Here is an 18418-nt window from a genome sequence, read left to right on the forward strand (position 1 = left end):
TGGACTACGACGCCCAGGTATCAGCGCGCAGGGTCGTTAACAATGGGACTTCTAACCGTCGAATTCCTGGGAGATTATTGTGGTCATTTCATTTTCATTTATTGTAACTTCTCTTCGGATATTCAGGGTCATATAATAGACCCGAAAATAAACGACGGTGTCCTATTTCGTTAGGTTCGTGCGCCATTTCCAATGCTCTAGCGCCGCATTTCTGTTTCGTTCTTCAAGGCAGTTACATCGTGAAGCATTGAGAAATCGATCGAAAATTTAGTAAAGTAAGTTTGCAAAGACCTTCGCAGCGATCGAGAAAACGAAGTTTTTGTGGTTATCAGCATACTTATGAAAGTAGCACTGAATTCGTGAGTACATCGGAGGAAAAATTGAAGAAAAGTGTGGAATTTGATGTTGGTATCAATCCCACGACTAATTATTGCATTTTGAATTTTTGTCTGGGTTCAATGTACTACAAATTTATGAAGGTGCAAGGATTGTGACGGTGACATTACTTTCGCGAAATATGGACAACGTCTCTGACGACTCAAAGGTGCAAAGAAGACACTTCCGCAATCCAGGAAAATATTGCAGGCTGAAGCAACGGGAAAGATGGACAGTAAATCATCGAGTGTGGGAAAATCAAAGTCACTTCCAAAAAGAAAATCTGCACAATTAACGAATAAGAAAATGGCTGACCTCACGTTGTATTATGGTCTGGCAATACGAGTACAACGAAATACAGATTCAGTTGAAGCTATGTGAAACGAAGTGTGGGCAATGTTTTATCATAAAGCATCAACTGAGGATTATCCACAACACGACTATTGTCCAGCCGGATCTGGGTCATGGTGTAAAGCAAGCCCAAGCCAAAGGCGAAGATTTTGTCCAACCACTTGCATTAGATGAGGACGTCCAGATGATTATCAAACCAATTTATGAAGATCTAGCGCTCCAGCGATGATCTTCTTAGAAGATGTGTAGGAGCGAATACACAAAATAATAAGGAGAGTTTTAACTCGTGCGTGTGGCAATTGGCTCCCAAACATGTCTTTTGTGGACGAAAAATTGTGAACATCGCTTCAAATTCTGCTGTGTGCACATTTAATTAGGGTTTCAAGCCTCTCTTGAAAATTATGGACACAATGGGAGTGGCTATAGGCCCACAAGCAGAAGAATTGGCCAACAAATGCGACGTTAGTGCCTCAGAATACTCAAAAGAGGCAAGGATGGCGAAAAAAGAAGCCGAGGTTGCTGAAAATGAGGCATTCGAAATGGCTGAGGGAATATTATATCAAGCTGGAATCGCAGATTGAGCGCAAGTGATAATTTACTATAGTTTTGCACTTGAAATTTGAACCGTGTTTTTTCTCGAAACTATTTTTTCCGAGTTGGCGTTGTAATTTCTCAAAAAGTACTGAACCGATTGATTTGGGTAACAAAATTATAATTTTATAATCAATTTTTCTATTTTTTTAAGAGTGAGAACATGAAAAAAATCTTTTGTTTTTTTGTAAATCTGCTACCCACCATAGCGACATATCTCCTGATGAATAATCGACCGAATTTTTTTTTCAGACGTACCTGAGCAGCCCAATCAGTTACGCCAGTGGCATGTGTTACGTCACGGGAAGCAATTTTTTTTATTTTTGTCATTGAAAAATCTTTTTTTGTTTTTTTTTTTTTTGTAAATAAAGAATTGATCTAATGAATAAAAACGATTTTGAATTGATACCGATTGTTTTGTTTAAATTTTCAACGCCTTCAATTTTCACGTTTCTAGACCAGAAAGGTGCCTTAAGCTAGAAATTATAAACTGATCCCAAGGATTATATGGGTTCATTTTAAATATAATAACACTGGTCTTATACTTTTTTCTTTCGGTAGTTTTCACTTTCCTTAATAATTAATTTAAGTTTCGTGAAATGCGTTCTTATTTCTAAATGTTTTTAAAACATTTATCATGAAAAGCTTTAATATTAAAAATAAATTGTTAGCCCTAACTAATAATAAATATACAAGAAATTTAGTTGGTTGGTTGGTTGGTTTAAGGGTGACCCGCATCGGAGTGCCACATAGACCGCAAGTTGGATCCGTTGTGTTGCCCTATAGCTCATTATATTATATGATTTCCCCACCTAACCGAAATTTTTATTATAAATTTTGGTCCAAGATGTTAATTCGTTTCGAGAATTTAATAAGAGATTCGATTTTCAGGTCCGAGGGTACTGAAAGATTGTCAATTGTTGGAGAGCCTAGGCCGAGACAACTGCACAGCAAATGCCTGCTCGATACTTCCTCATCTTCGTCCTCGCAGTATCTGCACAGGTCGTTTTGAGGAACCCCGAGCCGACGTGCGTGAGTGCCCAAAGGAGGTGGCCGGTGATAAGAGATATTATATGCCTTAGTTCGTGTTTCGAAAGACTTTTAAGGGTTTTTGTCTGTTTCAGATTGTAGGATGGCCAGATTTCTCTGGTCGTAACGCAAGTAATATAGTTTCCACTCGCCAACTCCGATCAGCAATGCTGTGAAATTCTCGATCAATGATCATTTTACATATTGAGAGCGGAATGTGGATTGTGCGTAAGTTACTAACATTTGATTACGCAGCTCCAGCTCTCGCGAGCTCATCAGCTTTGCAGTTACCTTCGAATCCACTGTGACCCGGTATCCAGCTAACTTGGACAGAATTCTGAACATTTATCTTGTTAAGAGATAAGAGACAGGATCGAACCACATCTGAGTGGGTATAAGAGGAGCTGAGTGCTCGAACGGCCGCTTGACTGTCAGTGAAAAAGCGGATATCCTCTAGTGATATTCTCTTTTCTAAGATAGTTTTCGCAGCATACCAGATAGCGCATACTTCCGCTTGGAATACACTACAGTAGTCGGGTAATCTAAATGATAGATTGATGTGAGGGGAATTGGAAAAGATTCCAAATCCCATTTTACCGTCTTGTTTTGAACCATCTGTATATATAATCAGAGGGCCATCGATTTCGGTAAGATTTGTCTTCCATTCTTCCCTGGTTGGGAGAGAACAGGAGAATAGCAAGGGTGGTGATGGCAGACTTCCATGATAGTCTATGTCGGAAGAGATAACAGTGTTCCTGTTCAGTATGGCCGAATGGCCAAGATATTTTTTCTATTTCGATATGGCATTCATGCGTGTCGCTGCTTTAGCTGCAATCGCTTTGCCAGCCAGATCGATAGGGAACAAGTGAAGCAACGTATTTAGAGCCTTAGTAGGTGTTGTACTTAAGCATCCTGTTATCAGGAGGCAGGCTGTTCTTTGGACTCGATCAATTGTGGCTACTCTACACCGTTTTTCGAGTGTTGTCCACCATACAACCACACCGTAGAAGAGTATCGGTTTGATGATCGAGGTATATATCCAATAAATGATCCGATTCTTACAAGTATAAAGAGTTATGAAAGCTTTTTTACATCTGTTTTCAATGTTCAATTTCCAACTCAACTGCCTATCTAGAATAACTCCTAGATATTTAGCTGAATCTGATAGAAGTAATGATTCCCCTTTTAAAGTTATTGTTTGCAGTGGAGGAGATTGTTGTTTCCTATTGAAGCGAACAAGATCTGTCTTTGCTGGATTCGCATTTAGTCCGCATTCGGTGCACCATTTTGACAGAATATTTAGAAATTTAGTTGGTCTTATAAGTTTTTCGTGTGGTGTATGTGGGGTTTATTATGAGAAAGTCCATAGGGTGCCTCTTATATGTCGGGATTTGGCAACCCTGGTGTTGCAATCTGGCAACTGACAGCTGTATCGCAAAGTTTGACATTTTTTGGCTTTTACGTACTCAGAACGTTTTGAAATACCAGCGCTATTTGTGTTGTTTACAGTAACTTAAAAGATTCATCTCGGTCCAAAAATGGAATTAAATCGTGAACATTTTCGTGCGATTATTTTTTACAACTTTCGACGTGGATTAACTCAGCAACATTGCTTGGATGAACTTAATTCATTTTTTGGCGATGAAGCTCCATCAAGGACCAGTGTTTATCGACGGCATGAATTCAATCGTGGTCGTAGTTCACTCCAAGACGAATTTCGTGAAGGTCGTCCAAAATCAGTTGTTGTTCCGAAAACTATTGATGCTGTGCGCGAACTGACGAACTGATTGCAAGATCGTCATGTGACCTATCGAGAGATTGAGACAATTTTAGGCATTAGTGGGACCAGCATACATTTAATATTGCATAAACATTTGACTGTCAAAAAAATTTGTTCGCGTTGGATCCCACACAATTTGTCAATCGCTCAAAAAAAGGCTCGTGTCGATTGGTCGAAGGAAATGCTCAAAAAATACGATCGCGGGGCTTCGAAACACGTCTAAGACATCGGACATCGTGACAGGTGATGAATCATGGATTTACGCGTATGAGCCCGAAAGTAAACAGCAGTCGACTGTATGGGTGTTTCAAGATGAGCCAAATCCAACAAAAGTTGTTCGCGCACGAAGCACTTCCAAGCAAATGGTCGGCTGTTTTTTCGGAAAAACTGGACATGTCGCAACCGTACCACTAGAACTACGCAGAACATTACATTCTGAGTGGTACACAACCATTTGTTTGCCAGTTGTCTTCCAAGAAATTAGGAAAACCAATCGCCAAAGACGGATCACTCTTCACCAGGACAATGCGAGCTCTCACACATCGGCTCAAACAACTGCATTTTTGAGCACCCAAAACATCGAATTAATGGGTCATCCGCCGTATAGTCCTGACTTGGCACCGAATGACTTCTTTTTATTCCCGTACGTAAAAAGCAAACTGAGAGGTCAACGTGTTTCGACACCTGAAGAAGTGGTTGCGGCATTCAGAATGCATGTTTTGGAGGTACCTCATTCAGAGTGGCAAAAGTGCTTCGACAATTGGTCCAAACGCATGCAAAAGTGTATAGATCTTCATGGAGAATATTTTGAAAAACAATAAAGTGATTTTCGATGATTAAAATTTGTTTTTTTTCTCTAATTCCGACATATAAAAGGCACCACTGGTAGACATAAAAAAATCACGTATATCATAACTTTATATTTTTATGCCATTATTAATCATAATTTTTTTAATTAAGAGAACTTCGATATTCATTGTAATTTGTACTAAAAGTTTATAAACTATTTGCTGAACCAGCATGAACTACATCCATTTGTGATAAATTTTCTAATACTTCTTTGAATTTTTCAACATGATGTACTAGAAGAGTTCCACCCAACTGACATTTGGATCACCTTCAGAATTCAATTCAGATTGCATTATATTGAATTCTAGTCTTGTGAAGTGGATACAGAAAAAGAAGCGCGTGGTTCGAATCAGTGCAGTCATAAAAGCCGTTCGAGAAAGAATTCGCAGAAATTTCCTTAGAAAGCAGAAACTTAGAAGAAATAGTTGAAACTTTGCATAGGCATATACTCTTAAATTGCTTTCCACTGTACAGTGGTCCGGCGGCCGGACAAAATTCAATTTTTCAACATTTTTGAAATAAAAATTTGATAATGCAGATGTTTTCTTAAATATTCAAGGTAGATTTCCTGAAAATATTACTTAATTTTAAAAATTTTTCATTGTAGTTTTTTGACTTTAAACATGAAATTGTATGCAAATCGTACTTCATACAAGAGTTTCATTTTCCTGTCTGCAAATAAATATTACCATTTGATTGTTAACCAAATATTGAAAAAAAGAAGATAATTGAATATATTAACGGAAACAGTAATAATTCTCTTAAATTGTGGTACAAAATCCAATTTTTTTTTTTGAAATTTCAAAATTTTTCGAAAATGTTTTTTTAAAGATCATTTTTTCGAGTGGTCCACACCGGTCCACTTGAACTCAACATGAGTGATGTAGCCACATATTTCAGCTATGATCTCAAACTGAAATCTGTTGCGCAAAGTTGCGCAAATTAAAAATAATGTAGCTTTTGTGCATTTACCCACAGGCAAAACGTTACATATGGCTTATGCAATTTTGTGTAAAAGACAGAAAAAGACATCACAGACCCCATCAGCATTAAGAGACAACTAAAAAAAAAAAATTTATTATAAAAACAAAATTTTTGTTTAATATTATTACAATATTAATATGATATACATATGTATGTATATACATATAACACTATATACAATAAAATTATGTATAATAATATAACATTTTTATCTGTCACTGACAGATTTATTAAATGCGTTGCTTTGTTCATCAGATGTAGTTATAATATCAAAAACTAAGGTTCCGAAAAACAAGCCAAAACCATTTTCAAAAAAGGTTCTTGCGCTTTTAAATTTAAAAAATGATCCAGCCTCAGAAAACAGCTCATCAGAAACCGAGGATTCTGAATCATAAAAAAAAATTAAAAATGAAAAACAAAAAAACAACTAAATATCCGAAAAAAATTTAAAAACTAAAACAAAAAAAAATTTAAAAATTAAAAATAAAAAAAAAAAATTAAAACTAAAAAAAAACTTAAAAATTAAAAAAAAATTAAAAAAAAAAAATAAAAAAGTCTAAAAACAAAAAACAAATGAGGAGAGAATAACCTTACCGTAAACCTCCACGTGGTACTCTCTGCGATCGTGAAAAATGTAAAAATGAACTCACCAGTTAATTACGGAAGTAAAAATGTATTTATAGTATTCAATGAATTTAAAATTTGCTAAAACTAAGGTCAGATTCGTCATCACTGATCCTTAAAACCCCTAAATATATATTTTCAGCTTAATTAAATGAGTTTTTGAATTTTGTCCGCCAACGCCTTCTGGTCGGACCACTGTGCACTGCCTTTGTTCGTTCTGCGGTAGAAATGCCGCGCTTAGCCGGAGACCTTACCAACAATTCTCTATTGACAGAATTTGATGAGTTCAAAAATTTTTTCCCAAGTTTGCTATCACTTTCCTGAATTTGTCTCCTCTCACTCCATCTCATAAATCCCATCTACCTCTCATAAATTTTTAACTAAAAGAAAATCGATTTTGTCGCTATTAAAGGCGAAGGGATTTTCGGCCCAACTCGTTTTTATGAATTAAATATCCATTGAATTTAATTGGACTCCGAACCAACTATGCCTGCAATGCCTCAATTGCTCGTTCACTACATGAAATTAATGAGTATTCGAAATATATTGGACTTGATTTTTCAGTATCTAAACTATACCATTCTGCTCAATTGAACTGCGGATTATAAATTAACTCAATTTTTTGTTAATATTTCCTTAGTAACTCTAAGCAGACAGTAGGAATGATTGTTTATTGATTTCTGAATAAATAAATAAAGACTTCGTGCGATATTTATGTACAGGTGTCAATATCCTATCCGTCTGGTGTTCCAACTGCAATAAACGAAAATAAATAATGGTAATAATTTGCGGTAGGTCATAAATAATCATTAACATAATTTATTTTTTAATTTCCTCTCCAGTCATGCCATTGAGCGCTTAAAGTAAGATTAATCGTATTTGCATTAAGGTGGTCCAGTGATGGTCCTACGAGTACTTTCTGAATATTGCTGGTTGCTGTGCCGAGACACCATAAAAGCAAGAGTCAAAGTAATCGTTTACATTTTTCGTAAAAAAATCTGTTGTAAAATTAATAACTATTAAATTGCAATTTACTTTTTTTTACAAAGGTTTTTACTGACTAAAACGATAACTTAGAACCAAAGTGCAGACAGCACTAAAATAGAAGTCAATTCAATCATTTAGAAGGGGAGTACCAGAGATATTGTTCGACGTTCGTAAGCTGTTAAAAAAGTAGTTAAAAAAATTATTTGTCTCAATTCTAGACAGTTTTATCGTTAATTTAATACCATGAACCTCCAAAATAAAAAAAGGGTTTTTTCTACTCATAGCATTCGCCCCTCGGCAGGCAATGGCAAGCCTCTGACTGTAACTGCCACGAAAAGAACTGCTATAAATTCTGTGGCTTTGGTAACCGTAGATGCGTCTGTTGGAAGAACCGCTGTTGCTGAGTCGAAGTGTATGGTTTGTTGGATTTTACTGGTGTATAGTTTAATTCATGCATACCGTAAAAGAAGTGCTCAGACAAGGCATATGGGGCCATGTAAAATTTGCTTTTTGAATTGGCTATAAAAAAAAAAAAAACTAATCAATATTTTTTCAAACTTTTTTTTTCATTTTGAAGATTGAATATTGTCATTTATGAATCAAAACTAATATCGTTGAAATGACTTGCACGACTGGCTTTACAGTAGGCCATTCCATCAACCCAATTTTTAAGCACATTTTCGATTGTTTGGGCTCCAATTTCATGAATGCCAACTTCGATTTCGTGTTTTAAAGCATCAATTGTCTCTAGATGGTTCGCATAGCATTTGTCCTTAACCGCTCCTCACAAAAATAGTCCAACGGGCTTAAATCACAGCTCCGAGGCGGCCAATTGATATCGGAATTTCGGTGGATTATTCGGTTTTCAAAAACGGTAACCAAAAGTTCGAGTGTCACTTTGGCAGTGTGACAAGTTGCACCATCCTGTTGAAACCAAATGTCGTCCATGTCATCCTCTTCAATTTTTGTAAACAACTCGTTGAGCATATCACGGTAATGCTCGCCATTTACTGTAACCGCGTCTCCTCGCTCATTTTCGAAAAAAATGGCCCGATGATGCCGCCAGACCAAAAACCGCACCAAACAGTGATTCGTTGGGGATGCATTTGCTTCTCTACAGTAACGTGTGGATTTTCTGAGCCCCAAATCCGACAATTTTGCTTATTGACGCAGCCACCGATGTGAAAATCAGAAAAGAAGAAGAAGACTCACCACTTTGGAAATAGGTTTTCAATATTTCCCAATTTTGTTCAAGCGTATAGCGTCCCATTTCGTAAATGTCAAACCTTTAAGTAAATTATGAACATATTTGACATGTCATTTGTGTTACCCTTCTCAAAAAAATAGGTGGTTCAAAAATCAAACGCTATATGGTCCCCCTGTATTTTTTTATTTTCCAGAAGAAGCTGTTCAAACCTAAAAACGTCAAAAACAAAAACAACACTAAAACAGCTAAACCACACCATCATAAAAACAACAAAATCCCTTAGCTAAAGTGAAGTAAAGTATCCACTTAAATTTCTCTTTCCATTGGGCGATGTTCCGTCACTTCACCTGAAATCCATCGATGTCACGAAGGATCTTTCGAAAAAGACAAAATAAGTTCTTTTGCACCAGAACAACGCACCAGCGCAAAAGTCCAGAGCCAAGTGCATTATTTGGACAAAATTTACGAATTATTTTGAAGAAAAGAGTGTTTTCTACAACAATTTTAAGTTTAAGTGAAAGTGGACTATAACTGGTCCGCTCGCCAGCATTAATTGAACCACCCGGATAAACAAAGCATTTATGTAAGTCCCATTCAGCAGCATCAATAAAATCTATAATGATTATAAGTTTATTAGATTAATCCGAGGCATCTCATCTCCACCCACACATACATATGTGCATACAAGCGCACTTTAATGTAAGTATTCGGTTATTACTCGTATATGTGCATATGTACTCGTATATGCGTCGGGTTCGTCCCACTTCATTCACATTCGGCGTGTGAAATTTATAACACTGGACAGTTTTGTTCGTGCTTTTTAATCAACGCAATTGTCCGCATTGGTGTTAGAATAGTACGAGTACAATAACGAAGGAGTAGTACAAAGGGAAAAGCAGTAAATGAAAATAAATTAATTAATTGCACTTTGCTGTGCTTTTGTAAGCACGTCAATGCAACTATTTGTTTTTGTTTCTGCAAATAATTTCTCTCTTCATTGTTATATATGTACATACATATGCATGTGTGTACATACAATGCTTGCTTATTATACGTAGCGGTTTTCTTCTCATCATAATTCAATGAGTAAGTGTTGAGAGTGTCAAATTGTTATTGGCGAAGTTTCTAACTAATATAAAAGTGCTGCGGTGTTGTGAGAATAATTTTGAAATCATTTTGTGATTGTGGAATAAAGAGGTTGCACTTGCGCGTCGCTGAAAGATTTTTAATATAAATTCTCGAAAATGAAGTACTTCGTAGTATTCCTGGTCATTTACAGTTTGACCGTTATAAGGAGAGGCTGAGGTATAAGGAGAAAGATAAAAAATCTGAATGTAAACAAAGCAAATCATAGAGTTTGTGCCTTAAGTCTTCAGTTCAATACGAAAAATCTTGAAATAACTAATTTAATTTCCTTTATTTTTTATTCCTTTTTGATGAATTGTTTACAGGCTCAGGAAATACTACAAAATATAAAAAAAATTGCTAATGACTGTAAAACGGAATCTGGTGGCAGTGATGGTAAGAAGCGTAATTATAGAAAAAATAAAAAAAAATTACAATTTTCAAATTGTTTTTCTGTTCAACAAATTTGCAGCGGATATTGATGCACTGTTCAAACATCAACCGGCTGGAAGTGACAAAGCGAAGTGCCTAATGACGTGCTTTATGAAAAAAATGGGTTTGGTGAGTTTGAAATTTGGCTTATGAAAATTTAAAAGCTATTCAAGTGATAATTTTTTTGAATGCAATATGAATTCTTAAGGAAAATTTAAACATCGATCCAAAGTATGTTAGAATAATTTTCGAAGGTATTATATATTAGTTTCATTTGTTCTTACACCAACGCTGGTAATTGAGGGCTTACCAATTAAGACTTACTTAGTATCGAAAAAATTACTGTAACCAGTGTTCTACAAGATTTATCACCCATTTTTCTGATATCTGATTAGTCAGTGGTATGGAAGATATATCTCACAGACTACCGATCTCGACTAATTTTCGAGTATGCTTTGTTTGTTGTTATGGGGTATTTGGTGAAAACCCCCAAGTTCAATTTCATAACAGTGGCAATATTGAGTACTTGTCAACAGACACGGGTTATGACAAACATTTTGCAGTGAAACTACCTTCTAAAATTAAATAATATTTTTTTTGTTTAACTTTTTGATAAAAATTTGGAAACATTTAATAAATTTATTAAATTAATTTTTAATTTAAACTATTTTTTTAAAAAGATATTTAATCTGAGAAAGCTTTATTTGCACTATCCTATAGTAAACTTTTATTCACATCGTATGAACGGTTGTAAAGATATTAATGTTAAAAAAATGGTTACTGAAAAGTTGAATTTAAAAAAAATTTTTAAATCTTTGGTTTCTTAAAGTCATGGTGGGTGGGTCTGGTGGCTGCCAATAAGGCATACTTAGACCTGTCGTAGGCCCGTTGTGATACCACTGGAACTTCTCCTTGCACTATGGAGTCCCTATTAATTCATTCTGTGGCTTTTATAAACGAGATTAACTTCGTCAAAAATCGTGTGCAACCCGAAGTCATATCCAACCCTAAAAGTTACCACGTAAAAATGTTGAAACTTAACTCTTTATTTTTCATAAATGCTTAAACAAATAAAAGTATATTAGTGAAAAATCTGAATTTAATAAATTTTTGTTTTCAATAGGTCGATGCTAGTGCCAAAATTGATAAGGACTCTGCTTTAAATGTAATAAAGGCAGTTGCTGATGGTGCAAACATAGAAAAACTCGGTAAAGAGCTTATTGATGCTTGCAAAGATACTCCACCAAAGGGCAATGAGTATGCGAAAATTCTTTCTAAAAACTTGAACCCTCAATGAGTTGACACTTTCCGTTTGGTTTATTTTGCAGGTGCGAAAGCGGTGAAGCCGTGCGTGAGTGCGTCATTGCAAAAGCAAAGGCAAATGGCTTTAAATTGCCATGGTAAATGTGCTAATTATAGTACATCGGCAACTGATTGTAGATGTCCTAAGGAAATGGTTGTGATGACTGCTATTTTCTCTTTAATCTTTGAATTTTTCAAATGACAAGCAGTCCATCCAGTAATCAAATAAATTTAACAAGCAAGTATTTAAAAAAAAACAAGACTTAGTGTTTTATTATTTTAATGAATAAGAACTTTTCCAAAGACGCAAATCCTCGCTGGCGCGCTTTAAGGCGCATAACACTCTTATGGTATTAGCGTGAATATCAGATTTATATGACACTTACAAAGCTTGATTTTGAGTGATGGATTGTTTTGACACTCTTCGCTGTTGCGCGCTAGATGACTGTCAGTTAGTTTCGAAGTTCTGTCCTAGAATCGTTGACTTTGGAATGTCTTATTTCCCTTTAAGTCGCATATGTATATTTCGCTATCAAATTAAAGCGAGTACTAGGCCATCGGTACTAATGACTGATGAGCTGGCTAGTCAGTGCATCCGCTACTGCTCCGCGCAAAGTCAGAGTTCCTTTTACTACTTGTGGTCTGGCATTGAATAGGTGAACGACGAGTCAGCCTAAAGAGCGCTGAGCGGTGACACTAACGTGAGATCCTTCTTTACCACATGTGGAGCGGAGGAGGTCATTGGAACTTCTAAGGAAACTTGCTATATCCAATGAAAGTTGGATATTCACACGGAGCTACTTAATGTTACTTGTAGTCTCTTTTTCGGTAGCTGTGGATCGGCCTTTCCGGCGGATTGCTTCGCGCAAATTGCGCATAACTTGCAGGTAATATTCCTTATTAACTGTTTTACTCTGTGGCAAGAACTCATGATGCATAACGCCCCTGCAATCGACGAAAACGGTGAGCAAAACTTTTACATTCGACCGAACTTGGCGCGCTTTTTTCGGTCTTGGTTCGTGCGGCAGCTTCCATTGAGATGATTGAGCTTTGGTTTCACGTTATAACCATAAACTCCCGATTCGTCACCTGTTATGACCCTCTGGAGCAAATTTGTTTCGTCGCGGACAGAGTCCAACATCTCATTAGCAATGTTCATGCGATGTTGCTTTTGATCGAAATTAAGCAGTTATTGTGGGAATTTTGCGGCAACCTCTGTCATGACCAAATCATTGAAAAATATCGAATGGCACGAGCCAATCGATATGTCTAGGTTCTCAGCAACTCCTCTAACGATGATTCGACGATTGGTCAATACCATTTTCTTCACTTCAACAATTTTTTCGCCTGTTGTTGAAGTGCTCGGGCGTCCGGCACGCCGGCACGCTTTTCGTCGTTCACATCTTCGTGGCTTTCGACCAAAGTAGCTACTCCGTATGAAAAAGTCAACATTCGGAATGCTTCCGCGTTTCGTTTTTCACACAAAATTTGATACAGGTTCTTTGATCCATCATTTTCAATAGGTAAAAATCGAAGACTAGCCGAAACACATCCAAGCACAGCAGCTGTCAGCAATTAACTGAACATTCAAAATGGCCAAACTCGTCGGCATGGGTAAGAGACATGAGTACCAACGTATCGCCACAAAAAAATTGAAATTCGAATATACGTGACCGGCGAAAATTCAAAATTCTCGATACTTTTTGAACACATCTCGTGTGTGGGTTCCTAGTTATGCTGGAATCTAAGGCAACGAAGTCACTGAGGAGCGTCCAAATAAAGCACGAATGCAACTATTACATTTTTTAACCACCTCACTCCAAAGCATCTACGAATGTATGCTTCAAATGACTTAGCCTTAAACTCACGCATGAGTGGGCCACCTATCAATACAACTATAAATTAAATAATCCCCGTGGAACTACACCGATTTTCCCATCCGACTCTCCTTTGTGCGTCTAAGAATTGACAATTGCCACTCATAGTCATTTAGTAAATGGAGCCTCGAAGCTGACATGCCCATACTGCAATAAACCAAACGAATGCCCTGGCTTAAGCCAGATCCCAAACAGATTTTGGCAACAGCAAATCCTCTGACCACCTGAAATCAACAAACTCAGATAACATTAACGCTTTCTTAAAATTTCAAATCTTCATTTTCATCGGGCGGGATTTTAACGTGGCGGTTCCCAAACCCAGCGCACAACCAGCTACTCGTATCCTGGCTTGCTTCACCTTCTCACACTAGCTCGCTCTCGAACGGGTGTTCGAAATCTACCCAGAGGATACTTGGGCTAAGCCCGGAAGTTGTGCGCTGCTTGCACCATATGTTGAAGAATTGTCCTGACCACTCCTAAGTGGATAATCCTCCAATTTATAAAGTTGGAGAGGTGAAATTCGCAGAAATGGCAGTATACATAATTTTTTTCAAAAATAGTTAATGGAAATGTTTAAGGATAATCAAGTATAATTCCTTAAAAAAGCATTTTCAGTACCAAAATTTTAATATTCCAAAAAAAAATTATTTTTCTCAATTCTAGACAGTTTTATGTTTAATTTACTTAATATACAATAAATAATAATTGTAGTTACATTGGAAGGTTGGAAAGATGGGACACTACTCTTTGGGTCCTGCTACATGCCTCATGAGGAAGAAACACCACAGAGAGAGCTTCAAAAGTTAGTTGAAACAGCTGACAGAAGCAGGCATATGCACTGGTGGTAGGAATCGGCACAAACGCACACGGGACGGTATGGGATACGAGTAGTACGGATATAAACGAGAGAGGCGAGCCATTACTCAATTATACTTGTATTCTTCAAAGTAATGTAGAAGTGGCTAATAGAGGTGAGGAGCAAACATATATTGGATCCACTTCGAAGAATGTACTTGATTTAATTGTCTACATAAGCAAGTATGTTAAGGTGCAGGACAGGAAAGTGCTGAGCAAACCTTTATCATCACAGATACATAAGCTTTCAGGTTATACAAGGTGGCGCAAAAGTAACCTTGCGATGTTTTTTGGCTGTAATTAAAAAAAAAATTAAAAACTTTGATTCTTCTTGTGGAATATTTTTATTTGGTCTTTTAATTTTTTTTACATCAAGTCGAGAATATGATGTCATGTAAATGGCCGCCGCCACAGTTGATTGCCATTTGAGCTCTTTTTATGGCATTTTCCATCACTTTGGCCAAAACTTCCGGCGATAGGTCCTCACATTCTTGACGGATATTGTCTTTAAGAGCTGCCAGAGTCTGAGGATTGTTGACATAAGCCCGCGACTTCAAAAATCCGCCCCACAAAAAGAAGTCTGGAGCGGTCAAATCAGGCGATTTTGCTGGCCAGTGCAAATCGCCATAACGGGAGATTAGGCGCCCGGGAAATGCATCCTTCAGCATATCGGTTGTGGCACGTGCAGTGTGTGCCGTTGCACCGTCCTGTTGGAACCACATGTTTTCCAATCCCAATTCATCAAGTTGCGGCAAAAAGAACTCGTTGATCATTGCTCTGTAGCGCTCACCATTCACAGTAACCGTTTGGTCTGCGACGTCTTCGAAGAAAAAAGGTCCGATGACTCCTCCAGCGAAAACAGCACACCATACAATGACTTTGAGCGGGTGTAATGGCTCTTCGTGGGTTACACGCGGATTTTCAGTGCCCCACAAGCGTAAATTTTGCTTATTTACGTACCCGCTAAGATGGAAAAGGCCCATTTCACTCATGATTATTTTTGATGAAAAATCATCTTCCTCTTGGTGGTGATTAAGGATGGCTTGAGCGTATGTTATACGCGATTGGCGGTCAGCAGCTAACAGCTGATGCACCGTCTGGACTTTGTACGGAAACATCTTCAAATCTTGTACCAAAATTCGCTGCAAAGACCGTCGACTGATACCCATTTGCGTGGCACGTCGTCTGGTCGATGTCGACGGCGCTTCCATGACATCCTCGGCTACAGCAGCAATATTCTCTGCAGAACGGCTACTCCGGGGTCTGCCACGCCTGGCAGCATCTCGTGTTGTGCCAGTCTCTTCGAGGCAAGCGGCTAAACGTCGCAGTGTAAATGCAAGTCATACGTTGCGCTTGAAAAGCTTCGCAACAACTCTCGTTAAAACCCGTAGAAGGTACTGTCCTCCAACACGTACTAAGCATAGGGTGAAGCCTCCTTGGTGGAACAAGGAGCAAGTAGCATAAAGGCGTAGGGTACATGAATTCTATAAGTTGGCCAAAGAAGTTGTCAATGAGTTCTGTTGGAATGTATACAGGGATTTACTAAAGAGATACAAGAAAGAAATACGTAGAGCCAATAGGGAGTCTTGGTAAGACTTTTTAGTAATATACAGAATACTAATAAAGTGGCTAGACTCAGGAAGCTGCAATCCAAGAATTCGACTATGCCCAGAACAGGATTCCCAGTCGTGAGGATTCTCTAGAAGACCTAGTCAGTACACATTTTCCAGGGTGCACAAACACTATAGATCTCGAACCAACACGAGATATTGTGTACGACATCCCGGCAAATTCCAGTGGGGGGATACTATCACCGCTATTGTGGGTACTTGTAGCAAATGATATGCTTAATAAATTCGATAGAAGGGCACCAATGCAGCCAATAAAGTTGCCGGACCAGAGCAGTATTTTCCAAGCGTGAGCTTTTGCTGTTGGGAAAGCCGCGGGGCCAGTCTAAAATAACTCAATAATTAATAATTACGTGGGCAGTCAAGCAGCAATAACCTCATACTGTATTAAGTCCAAAAATGCCCAACGGAGCAGGGAAGCCATAAAAAAGGGTAGCCGCAAACAGAAGACTACACATCTGTTGGGTACCGGATCACAAAGGCATCGTAGGAAACGAAGTAGTAGATGAGATAGCTAAAAGTGCTGTTAACCTACCTTTGAACAAGAGAACGACATACAAAAACCGCTAAATATACTATACAAAGAAATCGGCGACTGCCGTAAAAAACAAACGGAAGCTACATAAGTGAATAATCAATTCGAACTTACGTTCTCGCGAAGAGACTCCAGGACTATTACACTGCGTTACAAAAACGAACTTTTTTTCTGTCCTATGAACCAAATATACTTTTTCGGAAAGGGGAGAAAAAATAAAAATCGTGTATCGGCGATTTTCATGTACACGTCAGAATTTTTTTTTTATGTATATTATAAAATATAGAACTCGTAGTCCGCCTGTGTGAAAAACTTTGGATCAATTTTTAACCCTTTTTCCGTGATCCAATCGCGCTGAATTTCTGCAGGCAGACTCTTGGAAATGTTTTTATTATGTAAAATTAAAAAAAAAAAATTTATCAATTCTCAGATTTTCTTGAATTATTTTTTTCTAAACAAAAAAAAAATCTCTAAATTTTCGGCATAACTTGAAGGGACTTCAAATTTTTAAACAACTTATTAACCTTTAATTTATTGTTTCATACAACACACTCTGTGTCGTTTGTGTGTTTGTTACAGTTCCGGAAGTTCCGATCATCTGGCAGTTGCGCTACTAGGAGACGTATACTTTGACAATTGTTTTAAGTTCTGTTGCGCGAAAACGTCTTTCTGTATATTTCATCTTACGAAAAATGCAGTGCCCGACTCGAAATAACTTTTGTTACGTTTGTGGCTTATTCGCACCAAGAAAAAATTTTAAAAATATTACGAAAACAGTGGTTAATTCGTTTCAGAAAATATTCAAGACTGCTTATGTTCCTTACTTGTGGTATACTCCGGAAGTCGTGTGCGACTATTGCTATAGAAATTTATGCAAGTTTACTGATGGAAAGTCAACAATAAAGTACTCTGTACCAACAATTTGGTTACCACGTACGGAGCACTGCAGTGAACTGTGGTACTTTTGCGTAACTTTTACTCAAACTAAAGGGTACCAATACTTTCGCCGCAACAAAATTCGCTACGCTAATGTAGAATCGGTTATTCCAGCGGTTCTGTACTCACCAGAAGAACGTATAGCGGCTTCAATGGAGATTTTTGATGATGTTCCCGAATTAAGGGATGGAGAACCAACAGTAGCACCAAGAATGCTATCAACATTTCTTGCATCGAATGCGAGATGCGGGGAACCAGAAGTATCGGAATTTGTACCAACACCCAGTGAACTTGGGACTGCAGTGCCGCATTTAGTAACGCAAGCCGACTTCAATGACCTTGTACGAGAAGGAAATTTGTCAAAGAGAACAGCCGAACTCTTTATATGACGCTTTAAGCAATGGAATATAGTGGCGGCTGATTTTAAAATAACAGCCGCTCGTGATCGACGTAGCAGTATTCCATATGACGAATTTTTTAAATTGCACGAAGATCGGGAAAAAAACCTGGCTTATTGTTGTGATATTGATTCGAGGCTTGAAAAAATTGGTTACCCTCATATTTTAGAGGAGTGGCGACTTTTCATCGTTCATTGGTCAACAGCCTTAAAGTAGTGCTGCTTCATATCGGTAACACATCCAGCTGTCCCGATCGCATATGCCACCAACCTCAAAGAAACATACGAAGGCCAGGAATTAATATTACAGCTGATAAACTACTAAGACCATAATTGGAAAATATGCTGCTATCTAAAAGTGGTCGGATTACTCATGGATGTTAAGCGTGGATTTCCAACCCACCAGTGCTTTTTGTGTACATGGGAAGGTCGCAAAAGAGATCAGCATTACACTGAATTTAAGTGGAAGCCGCGAACATGCTACAAAGTAGGCGTAGCTACACATTAAACTCGGCATCGTATCAAATTTTGTTAAAAAACTGGATCGTGAGGGC

General features: G+C 37.7%; 1 protein-coding gene across 1 annotated transcript; it reads left to right on the top strand.

The window, feature by feature from the left end:
* The first annotated feature begins 1136 nt into the window (after positions 1-1136).
* On the top strand, positions 1137-11892 carry LOC129238306 (general odorant-binding protein 19d-like). The gene is made up of 5 exons (XM_054873347.1): positions 1137-1187; positions 10229-10298; positions 10375-10463; positions 11458-11591; positions 11663-11892. Exons 1-5 carry the CDS (start codon positions 1137-1139, stop codon positions 11736-11738), a joined length of 420 nt encoding a protein of 139 aa, XP_054729322.1. The 3' UTR covers positions 11739-11892.
* The last annotated feature ends 6526 nt before the right edge of the window (positions 11893-18418 follow it).

Source organism: Anastrepha obliqua, chromosome 2 (assembly GCF_027943255.1).
Source record: "Anastrepha obliqua isolate idAnaObli1 chromosome 2, idAnaObli1_1.0, whole genome shotgun sequence".
NCBI classification, from domain to species: domain Eukaryota; kingdom Metazoa; phylum Arthropoda; class Insecta; order Diptera; family Tephritidae; genus Anastrepha; species Anastrepha obliqua.